The sequence below is a fragment of the Puntigrus tetrazona genome, chromosome 7 (genome assembly GCF_018831695.1).
Source record: "Puntigrus tetrazona isolate hp1 chromosome 7, ASM1883169v1, whole genome shotgun sequence".
NCBI classification, from domain to species: Eukaryota; Metazoa; Chordata; class Actinopteri; order Cypriniformes; family Cyprinidae; genus Puntigrus; species Puntigrus tetrazona.
The window spans coordinates 23,441,302-23,463,587 of NC_056705.1; the positions used below are offsets into that span (position 1 = coordinate 23,441,302).

Here is a 22,286-nt window from a genome sequence, read left to right on the forward strand (position 1 = left end):
ACTAAGCGAGAAGCACGATCCATTCATTCAAGTTGCAGCTTCAGGACGGTATTTCTAAAAAAGGTATAGATTACGTTCTTTTAACGATTTACTCTTTTAAGTATTTCTATTTAATTTATTGCCTATATCCCCTAATCCTGTCCCAACGGAAAATTATAACATATCGTAACCTAATTTGCCTCTTGGTTTTAAATTGAGTTTTGCTGAAAAGGAAAACCTAATCTCATTAGCTGATCGTATTAGCTGATTTCTGTAAATGTAATGTCTGTACATTCGGACATACATGGAAATAGTAAAAGTATATATTCACGGCTTTAGAAAAGCAAATCTTAACCTTAAAACAAAACAAATCTTATGTTCATCTCTCTAACTATTTACAGATAAAGAAAATTTGTCAATAAAGCGAAGCAAGTGATGCGGTTATGTTACAGTAATGGTAAGTAATGGTCCATGTACCGAAGTACAACTTCATCATTAATACTATTCATATTCATAAAGGTTCAAATTCAATTTTAGTGACTATACTCAGAAAGTATGTGATTTCAGATATGAGGAATACGAACTGGAGCGTATTGGTACTGAAAACTGCCCAAACTCATATATATAGTATATGTTTTATCAGTACAGTCCTTTTATTTAATGTTAAAAACCGTTATCCGAGGCATTATTATGACCTGCTGGAAGTGGGACCCGATGAGAGACACAAATCAGCGAGGTTCCTGAATCTCAAACATTTTTTGCATTGGTTGAAATGAATGGAGAAGATCTGGCGTTATTCTTGTGATCTGCATCTGTGATTAGGACCCAGCACAACCCCTGCAGCGCGCCAGTGCCAGTAAGCACTACTTCTGTTATCGGTGCTGTCCAGTGAGGCGGTTAAATTTAGATCTGGCATTCACGTAGTTGCAAAGTCTAACAGTACGGAAACTCAGAAGTACATGCCTCACAGCGTGCGGCAGAGTAAATATCTCATGTGCCTGACTGGTGCTAACGGCGCAGAACAGAGGATGCCATTCTCTTCACAGACAGCGTTGCATTTTTTACTCATACAAGGTATCACATTTTTTCCACCTATAAAACATTACTTTTTGTATAATTTTAGCAGCGTTCGCTCAAAAACGTAGGTGCCTGAGATCAGTGAGGCCTATGACCAGACATTTCCAAAGAGACTGAATCCAAGATTCGGTAATAATATAGCACGATGAGCATAACTCTGGCATACTTGCGGTTTTAAAAGGCTGGTTATTTTTGACAGGAACACCCAATTAGGATCATGATAACTACGAGTCAAAATCTGTACCTGTTTGGTGACCGACAGAGGGCACCGATCACTATTTGTGCTGTTGTCGTTCATCTACCATGACCGCTTTCTTTTTTCATACCAGCAGTTATCTTATTTAGTGTTTTTTTCCTTATCAATTGTTTAAACTTGTTTTTTAAAATGTAACGCTCACTGCTTAAAAGTCATTATATCACTGGTCAATTCACCTTAAGGTAACTTTTTTTATCTATGCATACCTTGCCGTTGTGCACAACAGCGCTAAAAATGTGCCATTAAGTCTCAGGTTTGTAAGCACGCTATCATTGTGTGATGAAAATGTAAATGCTGAAGAGGACAACTAGATGAATACACCACATTAGGATGAGCTGCAGGGCGCGACAGGGTGAACCGAATCTGAATCACAGACTAAATTGGATTTCATGCTTGTCCCTCTTCACAAAGCTCCACTGGAGATTGCATCACTCAACGTGGCGAGATTAAATATGCATTAGATCAAGACAATTACAGGTTTTTCTGGTTGAAGGAGGCCTCTCCGATTTAGACGGCTAACCTTCGCTCGCCTTTTCCAATCTGAGCTGCGGTAAACAAGATGGGTCGACAGGGAAAAGTGGAGAGAGGCTAAGTGGCCGAGGCCCTATTAAATTAATCAGGCAGGCGAACACTTGGCTCATTTTGGATAGATTAAAAGGATTATAAATAGAAAGATGCAGTGCACTGCTGATGTTGAATCCTGCCCAAGCGTGATCACGTGGACTGCGTGAAAGGGGTGTCGCTGAAGCTGGCTTCATGCTGGCCTGCTCACTGTGGTATCGCTTTCAGGTCAGCGGCCTCAGCCTCCACATGTGTAAACAGCCAACGATAAGAGCCGCCGATGCGCTGTGAACCTTTACGCTCTCGGCAAAGCGGCGAGAAATGGAGGAATAGGGGACACTGTCCAGCTCTGGAAATGACAAATATTTTCCACAGACCAACAGCATCATGGGTACTTCATCACCCTGAAACGTGTTTATAACGTCTCACGTAGACATCACAGCTGCACTCTTCCTGGCCAAGAATAGAAACAGGACTTACAGATGACTGAGAAATCACTGCAGGACTGAAAGATACACACACACACACACATATATATATATATGTGTGTGTGTCTGGAATCAGAAATTGGCAATTTGGAAATGAAATGTCTGTTGGGTGGTGCTAAAAGGTTAATACTCTATCGTGTCTGAAAATAATGTTTCTCCTAAACCCTACCGATAGTCTTTACAAAAGTGATCGTTAAATCAATACACATTTCCTAAAACATCCATGCTAGTTTAGCTTGCATTTACAATGCCTTTAAGAGTTTTTTTTTTCTTTTCTGTTGCACGGTTACATTTTTTAATCATGGTCATTCACACGGTCTTCTATTATCACATTATGCACAAAATTCAACAATGAATTCAAAAGTCGTGTATTGTGCACTTTTTCATTAAAAAGTACTGCTGTATGAAGAAAAATGCCATACTGTGAGATCTTGCAAACTCTTTCAACAAATAAGTTTTCTCGCAAATCTCAGATTATGTGTATTGAGATCTTTTCACAGTTGAAACAGGATACCTTCTGATGTTTATTTCCTACTGTAGTAAAAAAAAAGAGATGATTGGTCCATGTGCTGCTTGAACTGAGGCAATACAGCGATCTGTTTTGACACTTTAAAAAGTAACAAAAACGTATTTGTCTGAATTACTGAAAAAAGGACCACATTTGAAAACGAAGACTTTTTTTCCTACCTAAAGTAACCTGCTCTCTTGTCTGTTGATGTGTTGTCAGTTTCATCTTTGCTCCATGATGTTTTTTTCACGGTGTGAGAACATAATGCGTGGCGTGGGACCACCATGGCTTGTCGAATGAAGCAACAGCAATGGAGGAGGCGGGGCTTCGTGAGGGGTCAGTTATGATCAGATATGATAGGCACTATGATAAACCTGTGTTTCCAGGTCATAACATAGTATCGTTCTATACATATATATATATATAAGAACAAAACAAAATAATGTCATTATTAATCTGTTTTACTCTGTGGTCATAAATTGTACATAAATGCACATACAGAGGTTAAAAGCTCACAGTTTCATCTGGTTGATAGTTTAATCTGGCCAGATGTACCGATCGGATCCTAAGAGAACTAAAACAAGGCCAGAGAATCTAAATATAGACCCTGCTTTCGCTGTATTATTAGGCTTGACCTACGAATGACTGGGTCTTTTTGTAAACATTCTTTTGGGCTGCTGCCCTTCAAAAATACGCAACCGTAACCATTCATAACCCTCGTGGGACTGTTCGTAGCAAAACAATGTGTTGACAGTTCCAAAAGCAATTCATATTTTCTAGTATTTGCGTACACGTTGTATTTTTAAGCTTGCATTAGGGAACGTCCTCATAACGTCTGTATCGGGAACTCTGCTGGAAGGTAAATAATCAGCATGTTGTTTTTGGACATCGCGACCCTCTCCTAACGCCCCGGCGGAATGAGCAGCCCTGGATGTGATGTTACGATTCTATGCTTTAACAGCAGAATACTCGTGAACGAGATCCTCAGAGATTACACTGTTCATCTGTTGCATGTGAACGATGTCCTTACGGCAAGATTTAGCAGAAACACGACAGAAGGAGCACGAGGCAATGTGACACACTTTTAATTATTTAAAAGAGCACCTGAGGCTGGGAACGCGAGCGGAACGTAACAGCGACTGCTATACGCTCGATGCCAAACAAGCTTCGTTTACAGTCGTAGCGGGAAGGCTGCTGTTTGGCGTCACGCAGCATGTGGCTATTTTTGGCATACCGAATGTCTATATATAGCATACTTGTAAGGTCATCTGGGTCACGTTCGCCAGTGTCATCTCAACATAAGCAGGAGATGGCTGGCTAAAAGGGATTGTGGGTAATCTTTCCTGTCTCACTAAATGTGAAACCGTTTCAGCCTGGTTATTATCCCGGGGGATGGGATTATTATTCTCCATCTCTAAAACAGCTTGGCCTGAAGATGGCCTGAAAAAACATGAATGAGGTTAAGCTCTCTCTTGCTTTCTCAATGTCAGTCTATTTTCTTCTCTATTAATACGAGTGACCAAATAGAGCTTGTTCATTACATTTGAGCTAAACCAATCATACACCAGAGGGAAAAATTATGTAATTATCATTCCAAACGTTTTAATTGCCACTACTTGCATGCATGATTGTAAACAAGACATTCTGATTAGAGTAGATTGCACTCAAACAAATAACAGAAATATAATGACCATAATTTCTTAAGGTTTCATAAAGTTAATGAACTCTTTTCTCACCTGATGAGTGTATATGAGTGATCAAACAGGGCTCGTTTTCTGATTTATTTCTTTATTTCAGTTCACCGATCATAACCCAGAGAGGAAAAATTAATTAACCTATTTATATAGTGATCCCGCATTTTTAAATCACCCCTAAACTACTGTACTACAAAGCTTAAAAACAAATAAATAACATAGAAATATCACATGTAGAGAGAAGTTTTGAAGTGGTGCTAATCTATATATTGTCTAATAATGTTCACTAAAACCCGAATCGTATGGTATCAAAAGTTAGCAAACTAGAAAACAGAAATCCCTCAGAGTTGATGCTAAAACTGTAGTGACCGAATGATCTAAAAGCTCTCAGAAGTTAGAGAGAGACTTTAAGTGGCACTCGTTCCTGGCAGCCTTTGGTTGGTGGTGTTGAATTCTGGTAGGACAGTCTCACAAATATAACAATGAGTATGACGCCTGTAAACAAGAACACAAGATGTGATTGCGGGAGCTGCAAATCGCGTTATCCTCTTCCGTTTGCAATAATTTCAGGATGTTCTGTGTGAGCTTTGTACGTTCTCTCACCTATAACTCCCAGTGTTCCGAGCAGGATGCCCACTGTTGACTGGATAGTAGGCATGCCCTGAAGCTGTTTTGGTGCTGTTCTACAGTTCCCCCTCACATTGCATGGGCAAACCGTCACTGCGAGAGAAACAGCCACCATTGAGCTTGTTTTAAATGCATTAGAGGGGTGAGGGAAATAGGATATATTTATGGAGCACTAGGTGAGGGTGATTGCATCGGTGAGGTCTCGTGGGAAACTAGCACGAGGTCATACAAGATGAGACCGTGACAGGGAAAGAGAGAGAGGAGCCATGCACCTGTGGCCATGTCATGCATCACTGGAGACTGTGAACAGGATGTTTCAAGAGAGAATCTATTAAACCAATGAACGTGAATGCGTGACCAAGCAGACACAAATACACACAGCATTGGTTCTCAACCATTTTGACTCAAGGATATTGTTTCCGCTTTAAGTACAACACCACTGCTTGTTTTATAAACTTTTCTAATTAACTAGTAGTGTAATTAATGAATTAAACTTCGACCGCACGAATCCACTTTTTCAAACGTACCTCCCAGAGAATATGGAAAAGAAGGCAAAAACTAAATAAACATTGATTTAACATGAAAAACATTCTCACCTTTTCTCACAAGCTCATATCAGTAAGCTTCATGAGAAAACAGGGCTACATTAGTGCTAAATTGTTTCACAAATATCCTCATACTGAACAGTCATTAAGCTTATTTGTACATTTTTAATAATGGGAATGACGTAAGCCTGCTTGTTTTATCATGGAAATTTGGCTTAATTGCGCTGTTTATGCGTGGGGGGAACACTGTAAGAGATCTAAATTTAAAAATGTCATTTATGACCTAAAGTGAACATTACTGTCTACAGCGAGTCCATTTAACATCGTGTTCAGACAGCTAGTGAATGCAGTGCATGAATGTAATGAAATGACGTACATGGTTGAGTTCTTTACGTAAACATGCTCCCTTTTCATTCATTTAGTTCTGTGCTGGTCTGTGTGCGTTACCTGGCAGATTGATGAAAGTGCTTCTGGGTGGGGAGCTGCTGTCTGAGATGGTAAAGGGTACGATGTAAACCTCTGGAGGCAGGTATGGGACATTCAAAGACAGGTTGGTGTGAGTATCTGTGGAACAAAAAACGACATCCCAGCTTACATTTCTATGAAAGATTAGTCATAATAACAATGTTATTGGTCTGCTGGCTTGGCAATTTAAATATTAGCAATGCAATAAAATCCTAGCATCAAGTTAGTATCCCTATATGTGCTAAAACAGCTAAACAGTGTGCTATAATATTCCAGTAATGTGTTACAATCTGTTAGCAACATACTAAGACGATGCTAGCAGCATACTAAATCTTGCTGTATGACATATAACACTCAAACCTTGAACTTTATTTGATGCTGTTTAAAGTTTAAAGTTTGTCAGTTATAATGTTTACCCTCGACATTAACAAAAATAATTAGGTGACAGAACATTAAGCTAAGTCAAGCAATGCTTATGGAAAAACTCCTCACTGGGCCCAATCAGGTTTTGGCCGTGTGACGCAAAAGTAAGAACTCAGTCCGGTAAACAAGGGGCTGTTATCAGTCTCTACTCACTCTTATCAGTGGTCCAAGAAGCCCCACTACTGTCCTTTGACACTAGAGTCCTTTAATGTGCTAGTCAAAAGGGGACTAAAGGGGTCACCAGTACTAAACTAGTACGGGATTATCTCTCACAAGTATCTCTCTTGTCAGAGGTGACCAATATGTTGCCCATAGCCTCCAGCCTTCTGGTGGAAGCACAGAAATTTATTCTACACAATATAAACAGTACACGACAACTATCTACTGGGCCTGTTCATATTTGTCATTCATGCAACTGCCATGGAGACCCGAAAAACTTCAGCACAAACTTTAGCACAAACTTCTATCTATTTCAATCTTTAAATATTTATATAATCTTTCAAATGAAGAAAAACAACTATATGTGATCAGACTTCATATTCTGGGTACGTGTAGTCCATATACATCACCTATCAGTATTTCAATCACCATGGGCACGTCATTTGCTGTTCAAGCATTTAAAAAAAATGTTGAGTTGAGTTAAGTTTTAAATAACAAAAACATCAAAACTCTTTAGTCATTTTTGAGCGTGATGCTAATAGTCTAACCAGATTCCTTGATCTATGCTAAACTGCAGCTAATAGGGGAGTTGGAAAATTAGCCTATTTTCAAAAAAGTGTCATGTTCCTTTAAACGATCAAATTCCATGTACACCTTACTAATGATGTGTCCTGGCAAGCGATTGACTTTTGCCATTTTGAATCTTAATTCAAATTCAGACCGAATTCAGTAACTGAACACCATCAGAGATGATGGAGAGGATGATGTTGAAGAGGATGTGTTTGTGTCACGAGTAGACACCAACGTCACGTGAGCAAAGACGGGTGTTTGGGCTGAAATATAAATTGAGACCTACAGACGCCAGACTACGTCATCCCTCACCATCATTCTCGACACGCTTTCATGATGGAGAATGTAAAGCTGGATGAGTAAGAAAGGAAGAGAGAGAGGTGAGTGTGGAAAAAAGAAACTCACTGTGGGATGTCTAAAGATCAATTAGATGACAAGTCAATGGAAGTACACTTTTAGTCTCTTAACCAACCGGCCCCAGCTGTGAGATCATATAAATTAAAGGCAACATAATTACCCCATGTCACTAGAGGGGGCCTTTTTATTCATTAACAACAAGGAAAAAAAACCTTGAGAAATACTTAGACAAAAACTGGAAGAGAAAACTGAGCACAAGAGAAAAATGAGTGAACAACGGAATCAAAATCTATTAGATTCTAGTCCGTGACTCAGATGCTGCAACTAAGTCAACCTGCTCACCGGCATGAGCTTGGCACATTAATGATGCCTGAAGCTATCAGGAAGACAGCTATTACGCTTATTACATCCAACACAGATTCGTCTGAAGACACTAGACATGGAGGGCAATTTCCTTTGTCAGTACGCTCTTTTCCCCAGACCTGCACTGTGTGTGTGATTCAGCAGGTGGAAAGCATTACACCCAGTTCTGATGACGTCTCAATTTGACTGCATGGATGTTACAGTCAAATGTTCTTTTCTTTTCAAACCTCTAATTTTATCCACATTGACGTCATTGTTAGAGGAGGTCAACGTAACCGGGCATGTCAGCGCTCTTGTGATAATAGACGGTTTGGGCGCATGAAGATCGTCTGACATGTATTTTTTTTAAATGACTGACAGACAAATAGATCTTTAAAGAGGGATAAAGTAGTTCCCTTCAAAAGCTACTCTCGATGCTGCGCTGAATGCGCTAATGAGAACGTCTTTTGTTCGACCGGTTGTTGAAGCACGTGTGTCAAACACGCCAAAGTTTGGCTTATATAACCTCGGTCAGGTGACGCCCTACCTGATCATGAACACCTGGAGGTTATAAATAGATGTGACGCGGAAACATCCTCAGGTCTTTTGTCTTCAAGGACCGCATTGTGTGTGAATGTGTGTGTGAAAAAAAATATATATATATATAAAATATATATAAAAGAGAAGAGAGAGAGAAAAAAAAAAAAAGATAATATGACGCATCAAGAAAGGAGATGCTTGCCTCCGTGCAGAGGCAGCTCTCCGATGACGATCTCCATAATTTTTGTTTCGAGTGCTTGGGAAGAGCACGCGATCCTCGGGCTCGAGGGCGAGTGCGAGCACTGTGATTTGTTTTCAATCAAAGGTGCTTGTGCTTTCGCCTCGCGCTTTTTTAAAGGAGGACCGAGTGGATCGCGTGCCGATCCGGCTGAGCCGCGCGGAGACGGACCAGCCCTTTCTCGCGCGCTCGCCGGATCGCGAAGCCCTCGCGTCCGTTTTCTATCGCGCCCAGCGCTTCTTCTGAACGGACCGAGGAGACTTCATCTCTTGCTTCTGGGAAGCAGAAAGTGCCACCACAGAGCGCTCCTCCGCGACAATAAAGCGCACGAGGAGCTACTCAAGGTGGTAACTCATGCAGTCGAAAGATTACATCTGGACTGGCCCCAGGAGCGAGAGAGAACCCAAGCGCTCGAAACTAGATGACAGATTTCTGTCGGGTGGCCGGGGAGGGCCTCAGCGACGGTCTCTCCTTCTTTGACGATCTCCACGAGGAGTTGGTGCGCTCGTGGAGTAAGCCTTATTCGTCCCGTGTGTTCGCGTGCCATCGACGTCGATGTATTCGACTATCGTGGATGCGAAGGCACGGGCTACTCGATGATGCCCCAGGTGGAAGAGACGCTTGCGGGCTATCTCTCCTGGAACTTCATCGTCCCTAAAAAGACCGACCCTCCCCACCAAGCCGTGCCGTATGACATCTTCGGGCTGGTGGGGAAAGCTTTTCAGGCAGCGGGTCAGGCTGGTGCTTCCCTGCACACCATGGCGGTCCTGCAGGGCGTACCAGGCTGATCTGCTGAAGGACTTGAGCACAGGCGGGTCCATAGATGAAGAGGCGTTTTTAGAGCTGGGCGCCGAGCCACAGATCTGTCTCCGTCGCGACCAAGCAGACGGCCCGTGCCATCGGCCGTTCTATGGCTGCTATGGTGTCCACGGAGAGACATCTGTGGCTCAACCTCACGGGCATCAAGGACAAAGACCGCGCCATCCTCCTTGATGCCCCTGTCTCGCCTTCCGGCCTATTTGGCGACTCAGTTAATGCCGTCGCCACTCAGGGTTTCGGGAGGCGAAACGCTATGAGGAAGCGTTCGTGAGTTTCTTCCCGCCGTGCTCAAGAGTCGGGACCGTCGGCCACCCGGTCCGACCAGGTCCCGTTCCTTTGAGGCGTGAGGCACAGAGGGGACAGTGTGGCGAGCCGAGCACCCTCGTAGAGACTGGGGTGCGGCTCGCCGCGCTTCACAGTCCGCCTCAAGGAGACCGGACCTGCGGAGCATAATCTCCGCAAAGAAGAAGTCCTGATGCTGGTGCACTCAGCACCGTAAGTGCCTCCCGGGAGGGGCGCGAAAAATTCCAACAGAGAATAAATGCTCCTTCCGGCACCCTCAGGAAGCCATTGTTCAATCTCCGCCGCCACTGGTGTTTCGGGAGCAACGGTTTCAACGAAACGTTGGATGTTCGGTCGCCTCCTGCCACGCGTTTCAGGACGCCGAACATCTAACAACCCCCCAACAAAACGAAGTGTCAAAATTAGTGCCCCTTTCAGAGAAGCTGGCAGCGTGGAAGCTTCTGCCAAATATCTCCCCATGGGTCCAAAAGACCATAGAAAGAGGCTACAGGATTCAGTTCGCATATCGTCCTCCGCGTTTCAACGGCGTGATTTTCACTTCCGTGAAACCGAACGCAGCGCATTTGTTGATACAGGAGTTGCAAACTCTGCTGGACAAAGGGGCCATAGAACGTGTTCCTCTACCAGACAGACAGTCAGGCTATTACAGCCGGTATTTTCTCGTTCCCAAGAAAGATGGGGGGCTGCGTCCGATTTTAGATCTTCGAGGATTGAACCATCACCTCAGAACATACAAGTTCAAGATGTTAACAATAAAAATGATTGTTTCTCAAATCCAACCGGCGATTGGTTTGTGACAATCGATCTAAAGGACGCATATTTTCACATAGAAATATTGCCACAACACAGGAAGTTCCTGAGGTTCGCTTGGGGGCGAAGCTTACCAGTATCGGGTTCTTCCTTTTGGCCTAGCATTGTCACCTCAAGACATACACAAAATGCATGGATGCAGCTCTGGCTCCTTTACGACTCCAGGGCATCCGCATTCTGAATTACATAGACGACTGGCTGATTCTGGCTCAGTCTCAAGAGCTTGCGCCCGACATCGGGATGTCGCCCTAGCTCATCTCGGATCGCTGGGGTTGAGACTCAACGCCAAGAAAAGTGTTCTCTCCCCTGTTCAGAGGACAACATATTTGGGGTCGTATGGGATTCGACCACGATGCAGGCACAGCTGTCTCCTGCACGCCTCGATTCCATTCTAAACACCCTAAAGAGCATCAAGCTAGGCCAGAAAATCACTCTTCATCACTTTCAGAGAGTTCTAGGTCTCATGGCAGCTGCTTCACAGTGATACCTTTGGGCCTCCTGCACATGAGACCGTTTCAGTTGTGGCTCAGAGCCAGGGGATTTCATCCAAGGGCCAATCCCCAGAGGCAAATAAGGGTTACGCGTCGAGGCTTCGCACCCTATCTATGTGGTTCAGACCCGGTTTCTGACCTTGGGTCCCACTCTGGAGGTCCGTGTTGTCGTCGCAAGATGCTAACGACAGACGCATCCCTCACGGGTTGGGAGCGGTCTTAGATGGCCGTCCAGCCCAAGGGATCTGGAGAGGTCATCTTCTCGAATGGCACATCAATTGCCTCGAAATGAAGGCTGTATTTCTGGCCCTGAAATACTTCCTCCAGCAGTTGAGAGGCTACCATGTCCTAGTGCGGGTGGACAACACGGCAGTAGTCTCTTACATAAATCGCCAGGGCGGACTGCGGTCTCGCCGCTTGAGCGAGCTAGCGCAGCAGGTTCTGCTTTGGGCGCAGGACAAGTTCCTGTCCTCAGGGCGATTTATATTCCCGGTCACATGAACAGGGAGCAGACTTGCTGTCCAGACAAGCTGTGACACATGGGGAATGGAAACTCCACCCGAAGTAGTCAGTCAAATCTGGGAAAGGTTTTACGAAGCAGAGGTGGACCTCTTTGCTTCACAGGAGACAGCACAATGTCCCCTCTACTTCTCTCTGACTCATCCAGCTCCCTGGGTCTGGACGCGATGGCCCATGTGTGGCCCAGAATGCGTCTTTACGCATTTCCTCCGATTGCTCTGCTCCCCGGAGTCCTAGCCAAGGTCCGTCAACAGGGGTCTCGCCTCTTACTCATAGCGCCCCGTTGGCCAACCAGAATATGGTTCTCAGATCTAATATCTCTCTCTCGACGGCTCGCCGTGGGCGATTCCGGTGAGGAGGGACCTTCTCTCTCAGGCACAGGGGACAATATTTCATCCCCGTCCCGAGCTCTGGAATCTTCACGTCTGGCCCCTGAGAGGGACCAACTAAGTGATGCTGGCCTTTCAGCCAATGTAATAGAGACTATTCTTAGTGCTAGGGCTCCCTCCACTAGAAGAACATATGCCATGAAATGGCGCATCTTGAAAGTTGGTGTACAACACACCATGCAGACCCAGTTTACTGCCAGATTGTTTCAGTGCTAGAGTTTCTGCAAGAGAAAATGTCCTCAGGCACACATCCTAATACTCTCAGAACTTACGTGGCCGCCATTTCGGCTTGCCATGCTCTGATTGAAGGGGCTTCCGTAGGGAAACACCCTCTAGTTGTTCGCTTCATTCGAGGAGCTAAGAGGTTGAGGCCGCCCAGTAGGGCGACAGTTCCTTCATGGGATCTAGCTATAGTGCTTGAAGGCTTGGTGGACACCCTTTCGAACCACTAGAGTCAGCGCCTGTCAGGTTTCTGACCCTAAAGATGGTTTTTCTAACAGCTATTACTTCTCTGAAGAGAATTGGGGATTTGCAGGCTCTGTCAGTCTCGCCATCCTGCCTAGATTTTGCCCCTGGGCTGGTAAAGCTATTTTGCATCCTCACCTAGTTATCTTCCGAAAGTTCCATTCTCGACTATAAATCGGTCATCCTTGAAGCCTTCTGCTCTCCGCCATTCATGACACGGAGCAGGAGAAACTTCACTTACTGTGTCCAGTACGTGCTCTCCAGATCTACGTCCACCGCACTAGCCAGTGGCGTAAGTCAGAGCAGCCAGTATGCTATGGTGGCCGTGAACCGGGGCGGCTGCCACTAGACAGACTATGTCACACTGGGTGAGAGATGCTATTGCCCTAGCCTATGAGGCGCGTGGTCAAACTTCGCCTCTAGGAGTTAGAGCTCATTCAACCAGAGGGGTTGCATCGTCGATGGCTTTAGCAAGAGGCGCGCTTGCAGCAAGTCTGTGATGCGGCAGGTTGGTCCTCTCCGCACACATTTGTTAGATTTTATAGTTTGGATGTCCATGCTACTCCGGGCTCGCATGTCCTTGAGTCGACATCCCAGAGTAATGTCTGAGACCTCTTCAGTGTTTGCGCGCACACACTACACAACGCTGGGGGTCCAGACACTCCTAGTGTGCGGCGTTGGTATTCTCGTTCCCATTAGCGCATTCAGCGCGCAGCATCGAGAGTAGCTTTTTGAAAGGGGAACGCCTCGGGTTACTTGACTGTAACCCTGTTCCTGAAAAAGCGGAACGAGATGCTGCGCCTCAATGCCGCACTGTGGGCGTGACTGGACGCCCTTTCAGACAAAAATTTGACCTGAGGATGTTTCCGCTGGGCACATCTATTTATAACCTCCAGGTGTTCATGATCAGGTAGGACGCCACCTGACCGAGGTTATATAAGCCAAACTTTGGCGTGTTTGACACACGATGCTTCAACAACCGGTCGAACAAAAAGCGTTCTCATTAGCGCATTCAGCGCAGCATCTCGCTCCCGCTTTTTCAGGAACAGGGTTACAGTCAAGTAACCCGAGGCGTTCTTGGGCGATAGGGGTGATTTTGTCACTTTAAATGCAACGTATTCAATATGCAGAGGGGTTGGAAGTGGGTTAAAAAAGAGACAAACCATTGATGGGAGTGAGCTTCCAGTTTCGGCGGACAGTGGCGTCGCTGCGGAGGGAGAAGTTGAGCCTTCCTCCATGCTGGGGCCCATCGCTGTCCCGAGAGGCCAGAACCAGAGCCTGATCCTCCCAGCGAGGAGTGCACAGGTACTTCCAGGAGTAATCGCCCACCAGAACTGGGCTATTGTCATTTACATCCAGAATGTGCACCGTCACCAGCGTGGAGGCCGACAAAGAGGAATTACCTGAAGGAGAGAAGAGGTGGCAGAACAAAATAATCTTGAGCTGCATTGAGTGTGCATTTACTGTATTTGAACATGTTCCTGCTTGGAAATGGCTGCTGTTCTTATATATATATATATATATATACGCTTACACTCCAAAAATGAAGAATATTAGTAACCAAACAGTTTTGGTGAGCGTTGACTCAAGAGACTGAGGAATGTTTTGAAATATCTTCACTTTCAGCTTTGGACTGCCATAAGGGTGAGTAAATGGTGACAAAATGTAATTTTTTTTTTGCTTGAACTATGCTTTTAAGTGTATTAATTACGCAGAAACCAGACTGTATGCCATGCCGCAAAAGCTTCATTATACCGTGCTCAGGAGATCAAGCCATGAATTATTAATATACTGTTCATAAAAAATATGCAACTTCAGCTATTGTTCGGCGGATTTCAAATGTTGTTAGATTAAGCTGCTGCTTCCACTGTTTCTTTGCTCTCTTCACTGCAGGAGATGTTTTAAAACAGACATCAATCTGATGCTCAATATTGGTCGAGCTGTATCAAAGGCTGTGCAGGTTGAGATTAGTGCTACAAAGCTCAATGGCATCAGTCAAAAGTGATTTGAAAAGAAATGTCCAACTTTACATATTTATCTTGCAAATAACAGCCAGAATCACAAAACCTACAAGCAAACCCCCAGTATATCGATAAATGTTTGCATTTTAACCCTGTTCTGCAAAAGCATGCATTTTTTCATATTTTTATGTAGTAACATATTGTGAAACCTACATAGTAAAGACTGACTTTTAGCCTCTTAACTATAGAATTAGTAAAAGTTATCTCAAAATGTTATTTTTATTCAAATTTTGGTCACACTTTATTACTTCATTTTAAATAGACTTTCCCACGGAATAGTTTGAGATTAAACAATAATTGGCAGAACACTTGTGATACCAAACGACTCCTAAACATTTGACGGTGCTTTTAAAGATGTGATCCATTTTAAATGGAATGTTTGGGATTCAATCAAAATGCAGAACTTGAAAGGTAAGCTAAACTTAAAATTTGTCACTTTTAGCTGTGTACTATCAATCCCTATATGACTATCCCTATATAGTACTAAACATTTGAATAATCCTTACTTTATTTTTTTTTTAATTACACTAGGTGACACAAGTAGTGCAGAAACTGCTTTCTTCGCCGTCAACTACAGTTTATGACAACAATCTATAAAAGATCACGCTGAAAGAGTTGTGTACATACTATTTATATTTACATATATCTAAATATTCATAAAAATATATGTAACGCTTTTCGCATAATTTCCTTCTTACAGCTTTTTTAACCCTTACTGTCTATTTTAATGCATCTTTTCTGCAGCCCAGAGTAAAATACAATTCCTTGAAGGTCAGAAGCTCTCAGATACCGAAGTGTGTATTATTTTTGTCTATCATCTATAGTTTCTTTATTTCTCCCTCCTCTTATACCCTCCCTCTCGTTCTCTACTCTGCTTCAAGACTCGAGACCACGTAAGACAGGCAGTTGTGAGTCATATCTGTTGTTCTCGTCTCATTTCTCTCCTTTTTTCTCCCCCGTAAACATTTGTGACTGAGCATTCAGGACTGGACTTATTTCTCATCTGAGAGCGCTGATGGAGGCAGAAGGTAATTGGAAGGTGAACCGTGTGACCTTCACACCTCAGATCTTTGATCTGCGCCCTACATTCAGGTGTGGAGGAATAATGTACAATCCTGTACCACACACACACACACTGCAACATCTCAGCTGGTGACTCATTCACTGCTAGTTACAATGTCTGAGATTTCTCTCACGGCATGTGGATGTGGCCCAGAATTTTTAAATGAGATTTGATACTGAATAGAGCCTGTCACAGCATTTTGAAATGTCAAGAGTCTCGGCAGCACTGATGATTTTGAAAGAGAGAAAGCCGAGGGATGTTGATTTTCCCCAGATGTCTCGCATTGATAGCATCTTCTTCTTGTACTTGCTCTGTATAATAACTTCAGTTTGATGGACATGTTTATTCAAACAAACAACATGAATTGACAGCCCTCCGCAGTGAATGCACAGCACGAGGAGGGGTAAAATATCTCTTACGCCCATCTTCAGCCACCACCTCCATGGTGTAGGTGCTGTTCTCCTCTCTGTCCAAAGCCTGGACCGTCTTGAGCTCTCCTGAGTACTTCCCAATGGAGAAATATTTCTTAGTGTCTCCTCTCAGCGAATACCTGTGGAAACAACGTTGAGGGTTCGATTATAACATTATGGATTATAACACAGCAACAACAAAAGATATCGGGGTTCAAATACTCATCTGCAAAGATAACATTAGGCTTTCAGCATATTAAAATGATTTCTGAAAGATCACGTGACACACGAGACTGCTGTAATGACTGCTGAAAATCAGTTTTACATTTTAAAACAACCAGTTACTGTAATAACATTTTACAATATGACTGTTTTTTATGTATTTCAGATTCTTTTCCACCTTCCATTGCAAAATGTGTGATTGAAACCTGTATAAACCAATAACTATTCTTGAGGCAGTCCTCTCAAATCACTCCAGATGCAGCCATTTTATGCACTTCCCCTGCTGTTTAGCCAAGGAAACAGAATGTCAGGTACATGAAATAATGTGGCGACATCTGAACGCAGGATAGATCCTGCTTGTACATCGTGTACAATACACAACCTGAACACACCACAGTAAATGACAATGACATTAAGACACTTTCGATATGTTAAATTATGCTTCTTTGTGTTTACATTTAGGTACACACCTCTGGATTAAGAGTTTTAGTTTTTAAGAAAATAGTGATTTCCCTCCATGAGATTGTGGTTTTTGTGTCGATTGAGATTTATTAATATGAGAATCCCTAGTTTACGAAAGTGAGTGACAGCTGGAAATTGAGCAGGAATCGATGTAAAGATACAGTTGGTATTGTGATAGGTAGTTGTACTAATGTAATAAGTGAAATATCGGCTTACCTGATTGGATGGGAGTCAGGGTCATAACCTCTGATTGTGGCAATGACACGTCCTGGCTCCTCCCCTTCTCTGACCGTGACTTCATAATGGCTTTGAGACAAAACGGGCCCTTCATTGATGTCATCGATAAAAATTGTGACAGTTGCTGTGGATGCTGGTCCGTATCTGCCTCGGACCAGAGCCACCGGGTTCTGAGCGCTCAGTACCAGTATGTACTCATTCTCCCGCTCAAAGTCTAGCACCTGCACACAAAATGAACACGCTCTTAGTACAGTATGGTTTTTTTATGCCTGGAAGATGACTTTGAGACAAAAAAAAAAGCCACTCTGCAATTATGAACATAAAAAAGACATACCTAACCAGTATATGTTGTGTTTTTTTAAAGGGCAGGACAAAATCCCACTGAGATAGTCTGACTGGTCATCACAGTGTGTCAAAATGCATTTCTGAAGGTGAAATGTGTTCAAATCAGGTTCTGAATGACCCATTGTACGCTCTGATGTCATTCATCAAACCGAAGGTCAGATATTTCTGTGGATGCGCATAACCTGCTGACATCACTCTGTAAGTCATACACTGGGCTGTCTTCCAGGAAAACAGGGTTATAATACAAAGGTAACAAAATGCAGATAAACGTTGACGTGAGAGTGGGCGGTAAGACACGCCGTTACCAATGTCAAAACACTCTGTGTTTGTCCATACCTCTAGTCGTCGTCTTTACATTTTTCTTTTCTCATTTAACTTAATTCTAAAGGCTTCACCTTTTGAAGGTGGTTTGTAGAAAAAATCATCTTGACTATAATTGAGAACAAATTATGATGTCAGTGATGGTGCAAATGCTGAATCTGTGTTTTATGTTCCCAGAAATGAGAAAAACAGAGACAGAGAGAGAAAAAGATTAATGCTACTGACTGGAAATGAACAGCATTACCATTTTTTTCACTAGTAATATTACATCCAAACTTCACTTAATTTAATTCATTAAGTCACTTAATTCACTTGTATTTTAAAGAGCAGACAGCATTCTGACCAGACCCTGATGTTCTGCCATTCTTTGCTCTTATTCCAGATGTTATCTAAGTCAACCAATCAGTCAGCCACAACAAAAGTGTCCTGTACAACTAGGATCTACAAATCAAACGGCAACCAGAAGACCAGTTAAGACTTCTCCAATTCTCCACAACCTTGCAGGTTCAACTTCATGACGTCAGGATAACGAGACCGTTCTTGTCACGTTACTTTGACATCTCTTTTCTAATTCAATACATTTCTAATATGTTACTGAAAACTCTATTCTTTTGCTCCACTCAGAACACAGGTTCTCAAATCTTCAGCCCATCCATGCTTAAAACAAACACAAAAATAGTTCATACTAACTCCTGACAACTGTAAAAACCTACCAAAACATGCTTCAAGGCGATAGCAAATTCCATTTATTACTGTTGCTTATCTAAAAACAGTTCTTCTACTAAGAAATACAAGATATTTGTTGTCTTGAGAGCCATGCTGCAAACATGACATACTGTAATTAGTGCTTGCTAATTAATAATACGATCTACTTAATTTCTGGGTCCCAGAACAACAACAGAGATAGTTGTGTAGAGTCCACAAGAACACCGATGAACACATGGTGAAACAAATGGCTAAATAAATAAATATAAGGATTCAAGAATCCTTTGTTGAAATGTCATCAGCTCACAGCTCGCATTCTGACCAAACATGAATAAAAGATGTCAGAAATGGATCAAAATTGCCGTGATATCACATAAGGTTTGGACAGAGTCAAGATCAAAGGAACCAGTGACAATAATCAGTGGAACAACTGCATCACCTGAAGGGAATGTGGGTCACGGTGTGGATCAGGCCTTGAGCCCTGGATGAACGGCCTGCTAAATAATGACTTCATATAATGACCTCAGAAAGTATTTTTACATAAGCACATAATATGTATAAACCTCAGCAGCGGCATTTGAAAACAAACTATACTAGACATTTTCTGGTAATTTATTTACATTATTAGCCATTTTTTGACCAACTGTGCTATTGCTTATGATATTTTGAGTTCGCGAGGGTGCCAGTTTTTGAACAGTATATAAACTTTTTGTGAAATATTTTATTTGAAATTTAGTGTTTGAACTCCTGAGGGCTGAGCGGTGAACAACGTAACACTTAAACCTCATCATGTACTTAACATTACCTATAAAAATACCAGCTAGAATAAATCAAACTGTTCAGTGAATGTAAACACAGAGATAATTATAGTAACTAAAGAGTATGAACAATCATACATTTTGACGATTTGACGATGAGTATCTGCAGTGTCGGTCCCATTCTGTAAGCACTTCACAAAACTGCATGTGGCTGACTTGGATGTGTTTAGAAGTTTCCGACAGAACATCAATTTCAGATCGCAGATTAAAAGTTGTATAAACAAAGAACGATCACGTTGTGTCAGGGTGATAATTCAAGATTTTGTTCCTAATTCACTGAAAAAGAACAGACCACTGGGAGTTCTTCTTCAGCTTTTCCCGGCCCCTTTATTGAAGAGTATGCATGCGCTTTTAAAGCTGACTCTTCACAACAAGTGCAACTTGGTTTGATGTTTATCTGTTTGACTGGCAGTGATATGCAGGCAGAGATGATACCTTATCAAGGATGAGGGCAGCTTCATTGTTCTGTCTGTCAGTCACTAGAGTGAAAACCTCCTCCTCGTTCCCAGATTCAAGTCTGTAGTCCACCTGCCAGCTGTCTCCACCCCACTCATCCGCATCCCATGCTGACACTACAGTGACTGTGGTGCCCACTGAGGAGTCCTCAGCCAGGTGGAAGGGTCCATACTAGAGAGACGGAAATAAATAAAACAATTTAATTTAAGGACCACATCTTTACTAGTAGCTTATAGCATTTGTTACATATATTTTATTACAACTTATAAAGCGCATATTAATGCCTCATCCTCCATGACCCTATTTTAAATCACTTAATTCAACCCCATACCTTACCTTAATTACCTTATTAATAAGCAGCAAATTAAGTTTCTAGGGGTAATTATGATTGTGTTCCCTATTTTAAAGTGTGATTAAGATTTCTAATATACTGTTTGTAATTAAAAAAGAAATCATAAAAAGTGACCAGCTTTATGGATTAAAGGAATAGTTCAACCAAAAATGAAAAATTGCAAAAAACTACATTGGAAGTCAATGGTGGCCCCGATTTGGAACTACTTGAGGATAAATAAATGATGAAAGAATTTTCATTTTTTGTTGAACATCAACCTGCCAGAAGGGATTACAGATAAAAATTAGCCAGTGTTGGCTAAATGTGGCCCACTTTACATATTGGATGTACTATTAATGTGCATCATTGCACCCTCATTAATTCAAATAATGAAAAATAAAAATGAAAATGTCTTTAAATGTATAAAATGTGTCACATGAAATCTAATGAAATATTATCCATAAACAATGTTCAAGATTTGCCGTCGGTAAGATTTCCTTTTTGAAAATTAAAGAGGTAGTTCATTAAAGGCATAGTTCATTCAGTCAATCAATAACTCTCAATATTTATTCAACCTACTTATTTTTCAAAATATCTTCTGTGATTATCGAATTTGGAACAAATTTGGAGTTAACAATGACAGAATTTTTGTTTTTTGGTGATGAACAATCTATACATTGATCAAAAGTGACAGTAAAGACATTTATATTCCCCCTCACCCCCATCATACAGTCAGCACAAAATATTAAGCAGCACTGCAATTTTCAACAATGATAATAATGCAAAATATTGTGGGCCCCCTGTACTCAATCCCTCTGTCAGTGGAGGAAGACGCTTTCTGAATTCAGAGGTGTAGTAATAAAAAATCGACCAGCAGGTTCTAACAACACCAAACTAGACAACCTTGGCCATTTGGCATAGTTTTGCTGACATTGAGAACTTCAGAGTCTTAGAAGAGCTGTATTCAGATGCTAGTCACTCTGTCACACCCCCAGCACTTCACAACTAAACCCTTGACAAACAGACATGACCTTCTAAAAATGTTTTTACTTTAAGAAAGTATGTGTCTTTGTGTGTACTTCTGAAAACAGTGCTGTTCATTAATGTAAGTACAGCGCCATTCATCAAAACATCATTCCTCTAAGAAGTTATGGCTGCCTCGTGGTGCCTAAAATTCATTGTCAACTAAATTAGGTGATACATAATTCAAATGAAAGGCGCACAGCCAATGAGGAGAGCTTTACGAATGTTTCCAGAATGCAGAACATGGCACGTCTTCCTCATCTTTCAAAGGGGATCTAAATATACCTGCTGAATTCAAGCCAGCACTGCTTTTTTACCCCTCCACTGCTGCTGCCCTCCATCTTCACACCAGCACTCTGTCTGCACCCACGTACATCTCCTGTATTATTCACAACACGTAGGCGTAAACACACAGGGTATTTTCCAGAAATCGGGGAGCACTGCCTGCCTCCATCCTCTGTTCTGCGTTTCTCATTTTGCTAATCTCTTCCCGTCACTGTAGTCATCTTTCTGTTTATTATTCAACTCGGCTGCATCAGTGAACAAAGATGATGACATAAGATAAACGCTTAAGGCTGTTCTGCATATGCGCTCATCTACCATAAATAGATAGTGCTACAAATTAGCAAGTGGTCATATTTAGAACATCACCTCAGGAAAATACGTTTTTCTAAAAATAGGAGATTCAGATATGTTCTGCAAACATTTGATCTTATGCTCCACATTAAATCACTATTATATTTCTTTTTGTTTACTCAATGCAATTATGTACTGATATTAACTGCCCAATATAGATATATTAATTATGGGTTAATGGTTCATTTGATGGTTAACTGCTAAATTAATAAATACATAAATAACCATAGGCTTTATTTTTGCCATCGGACATTTATTAAAATTTAAAAAAATAGATTTATTGTCTCATTCCAAACCCGTTTTATCCATATGTAACCTATATATAAAAATCGAGAAAGTACATAAACCGATATGAATAAATGTAAAATTTATAGTATAAAGTTGGCTGATAATTGATAAATTGTTTAATTCCTAAATGTAATACATGTTAGGGTGGAGACCAATCTTACAAAATAAATGTGTAACTCTTTAGGTAGAAACAATACTCTGCTCTTCATCTGCGCAAGACATAATAAAAAATAAGAAAACGGCTTACAGGCAAGCAGTGAAAGATCTGAGATCATTACTGGTAAAAATCAGAATTCATCTGAATAAACTTAATTGGTGTCATC

At 41.9% G+C, this 22,286-nt stretch overlaps 1 protein-coding gene across 1 annotated transcript in view; it reads right to left on the reverse strand.

Annotated features, from left to right (window-relative positions):
• Window positions 1-4,687: 4,687 nt before the first annotated feature.
• Window positions 4,688-22,286, reverse strand: part of LOC122349777 (cadherin-16-like) — a 30,891-nt gene continuing 13,292 nt past the window's right edge. The window contains exons 12-18 of the mRNA XM_043245935.1: window positions 19,665-19,856; window positions 17,020-17,261; window positions 16,129-16,259; window positions 13,789-14,028; window positions 6,183-6,299; window positions 5,167-5,283; window positions 4,688-5,058 (exon numbers count right to left, since the gene is read on the reverse strand). Coding sequence (XP_043101870.1) covers window positions 4,958-5,058; window positions 5,167-5,283; window positions 6,183-6,299; window positions 13,789-14,028; window positions 16,129-16,259; window positions 17,020-17,261; window positions 19,665-19,856 — 1,140 coding nt within the window. The 3' untranslated portion in view covers window positions 4,688-4,957. The remainder of the gene's footprint in view (window positions 5,059-5,166; window positions 5,284-6,182; window positions 6,300-13,788; window positions 14,029-16,128; window positions 16,260-17,019; window positions 17,262-19,664; window positions 19,857-22,286) is intronic.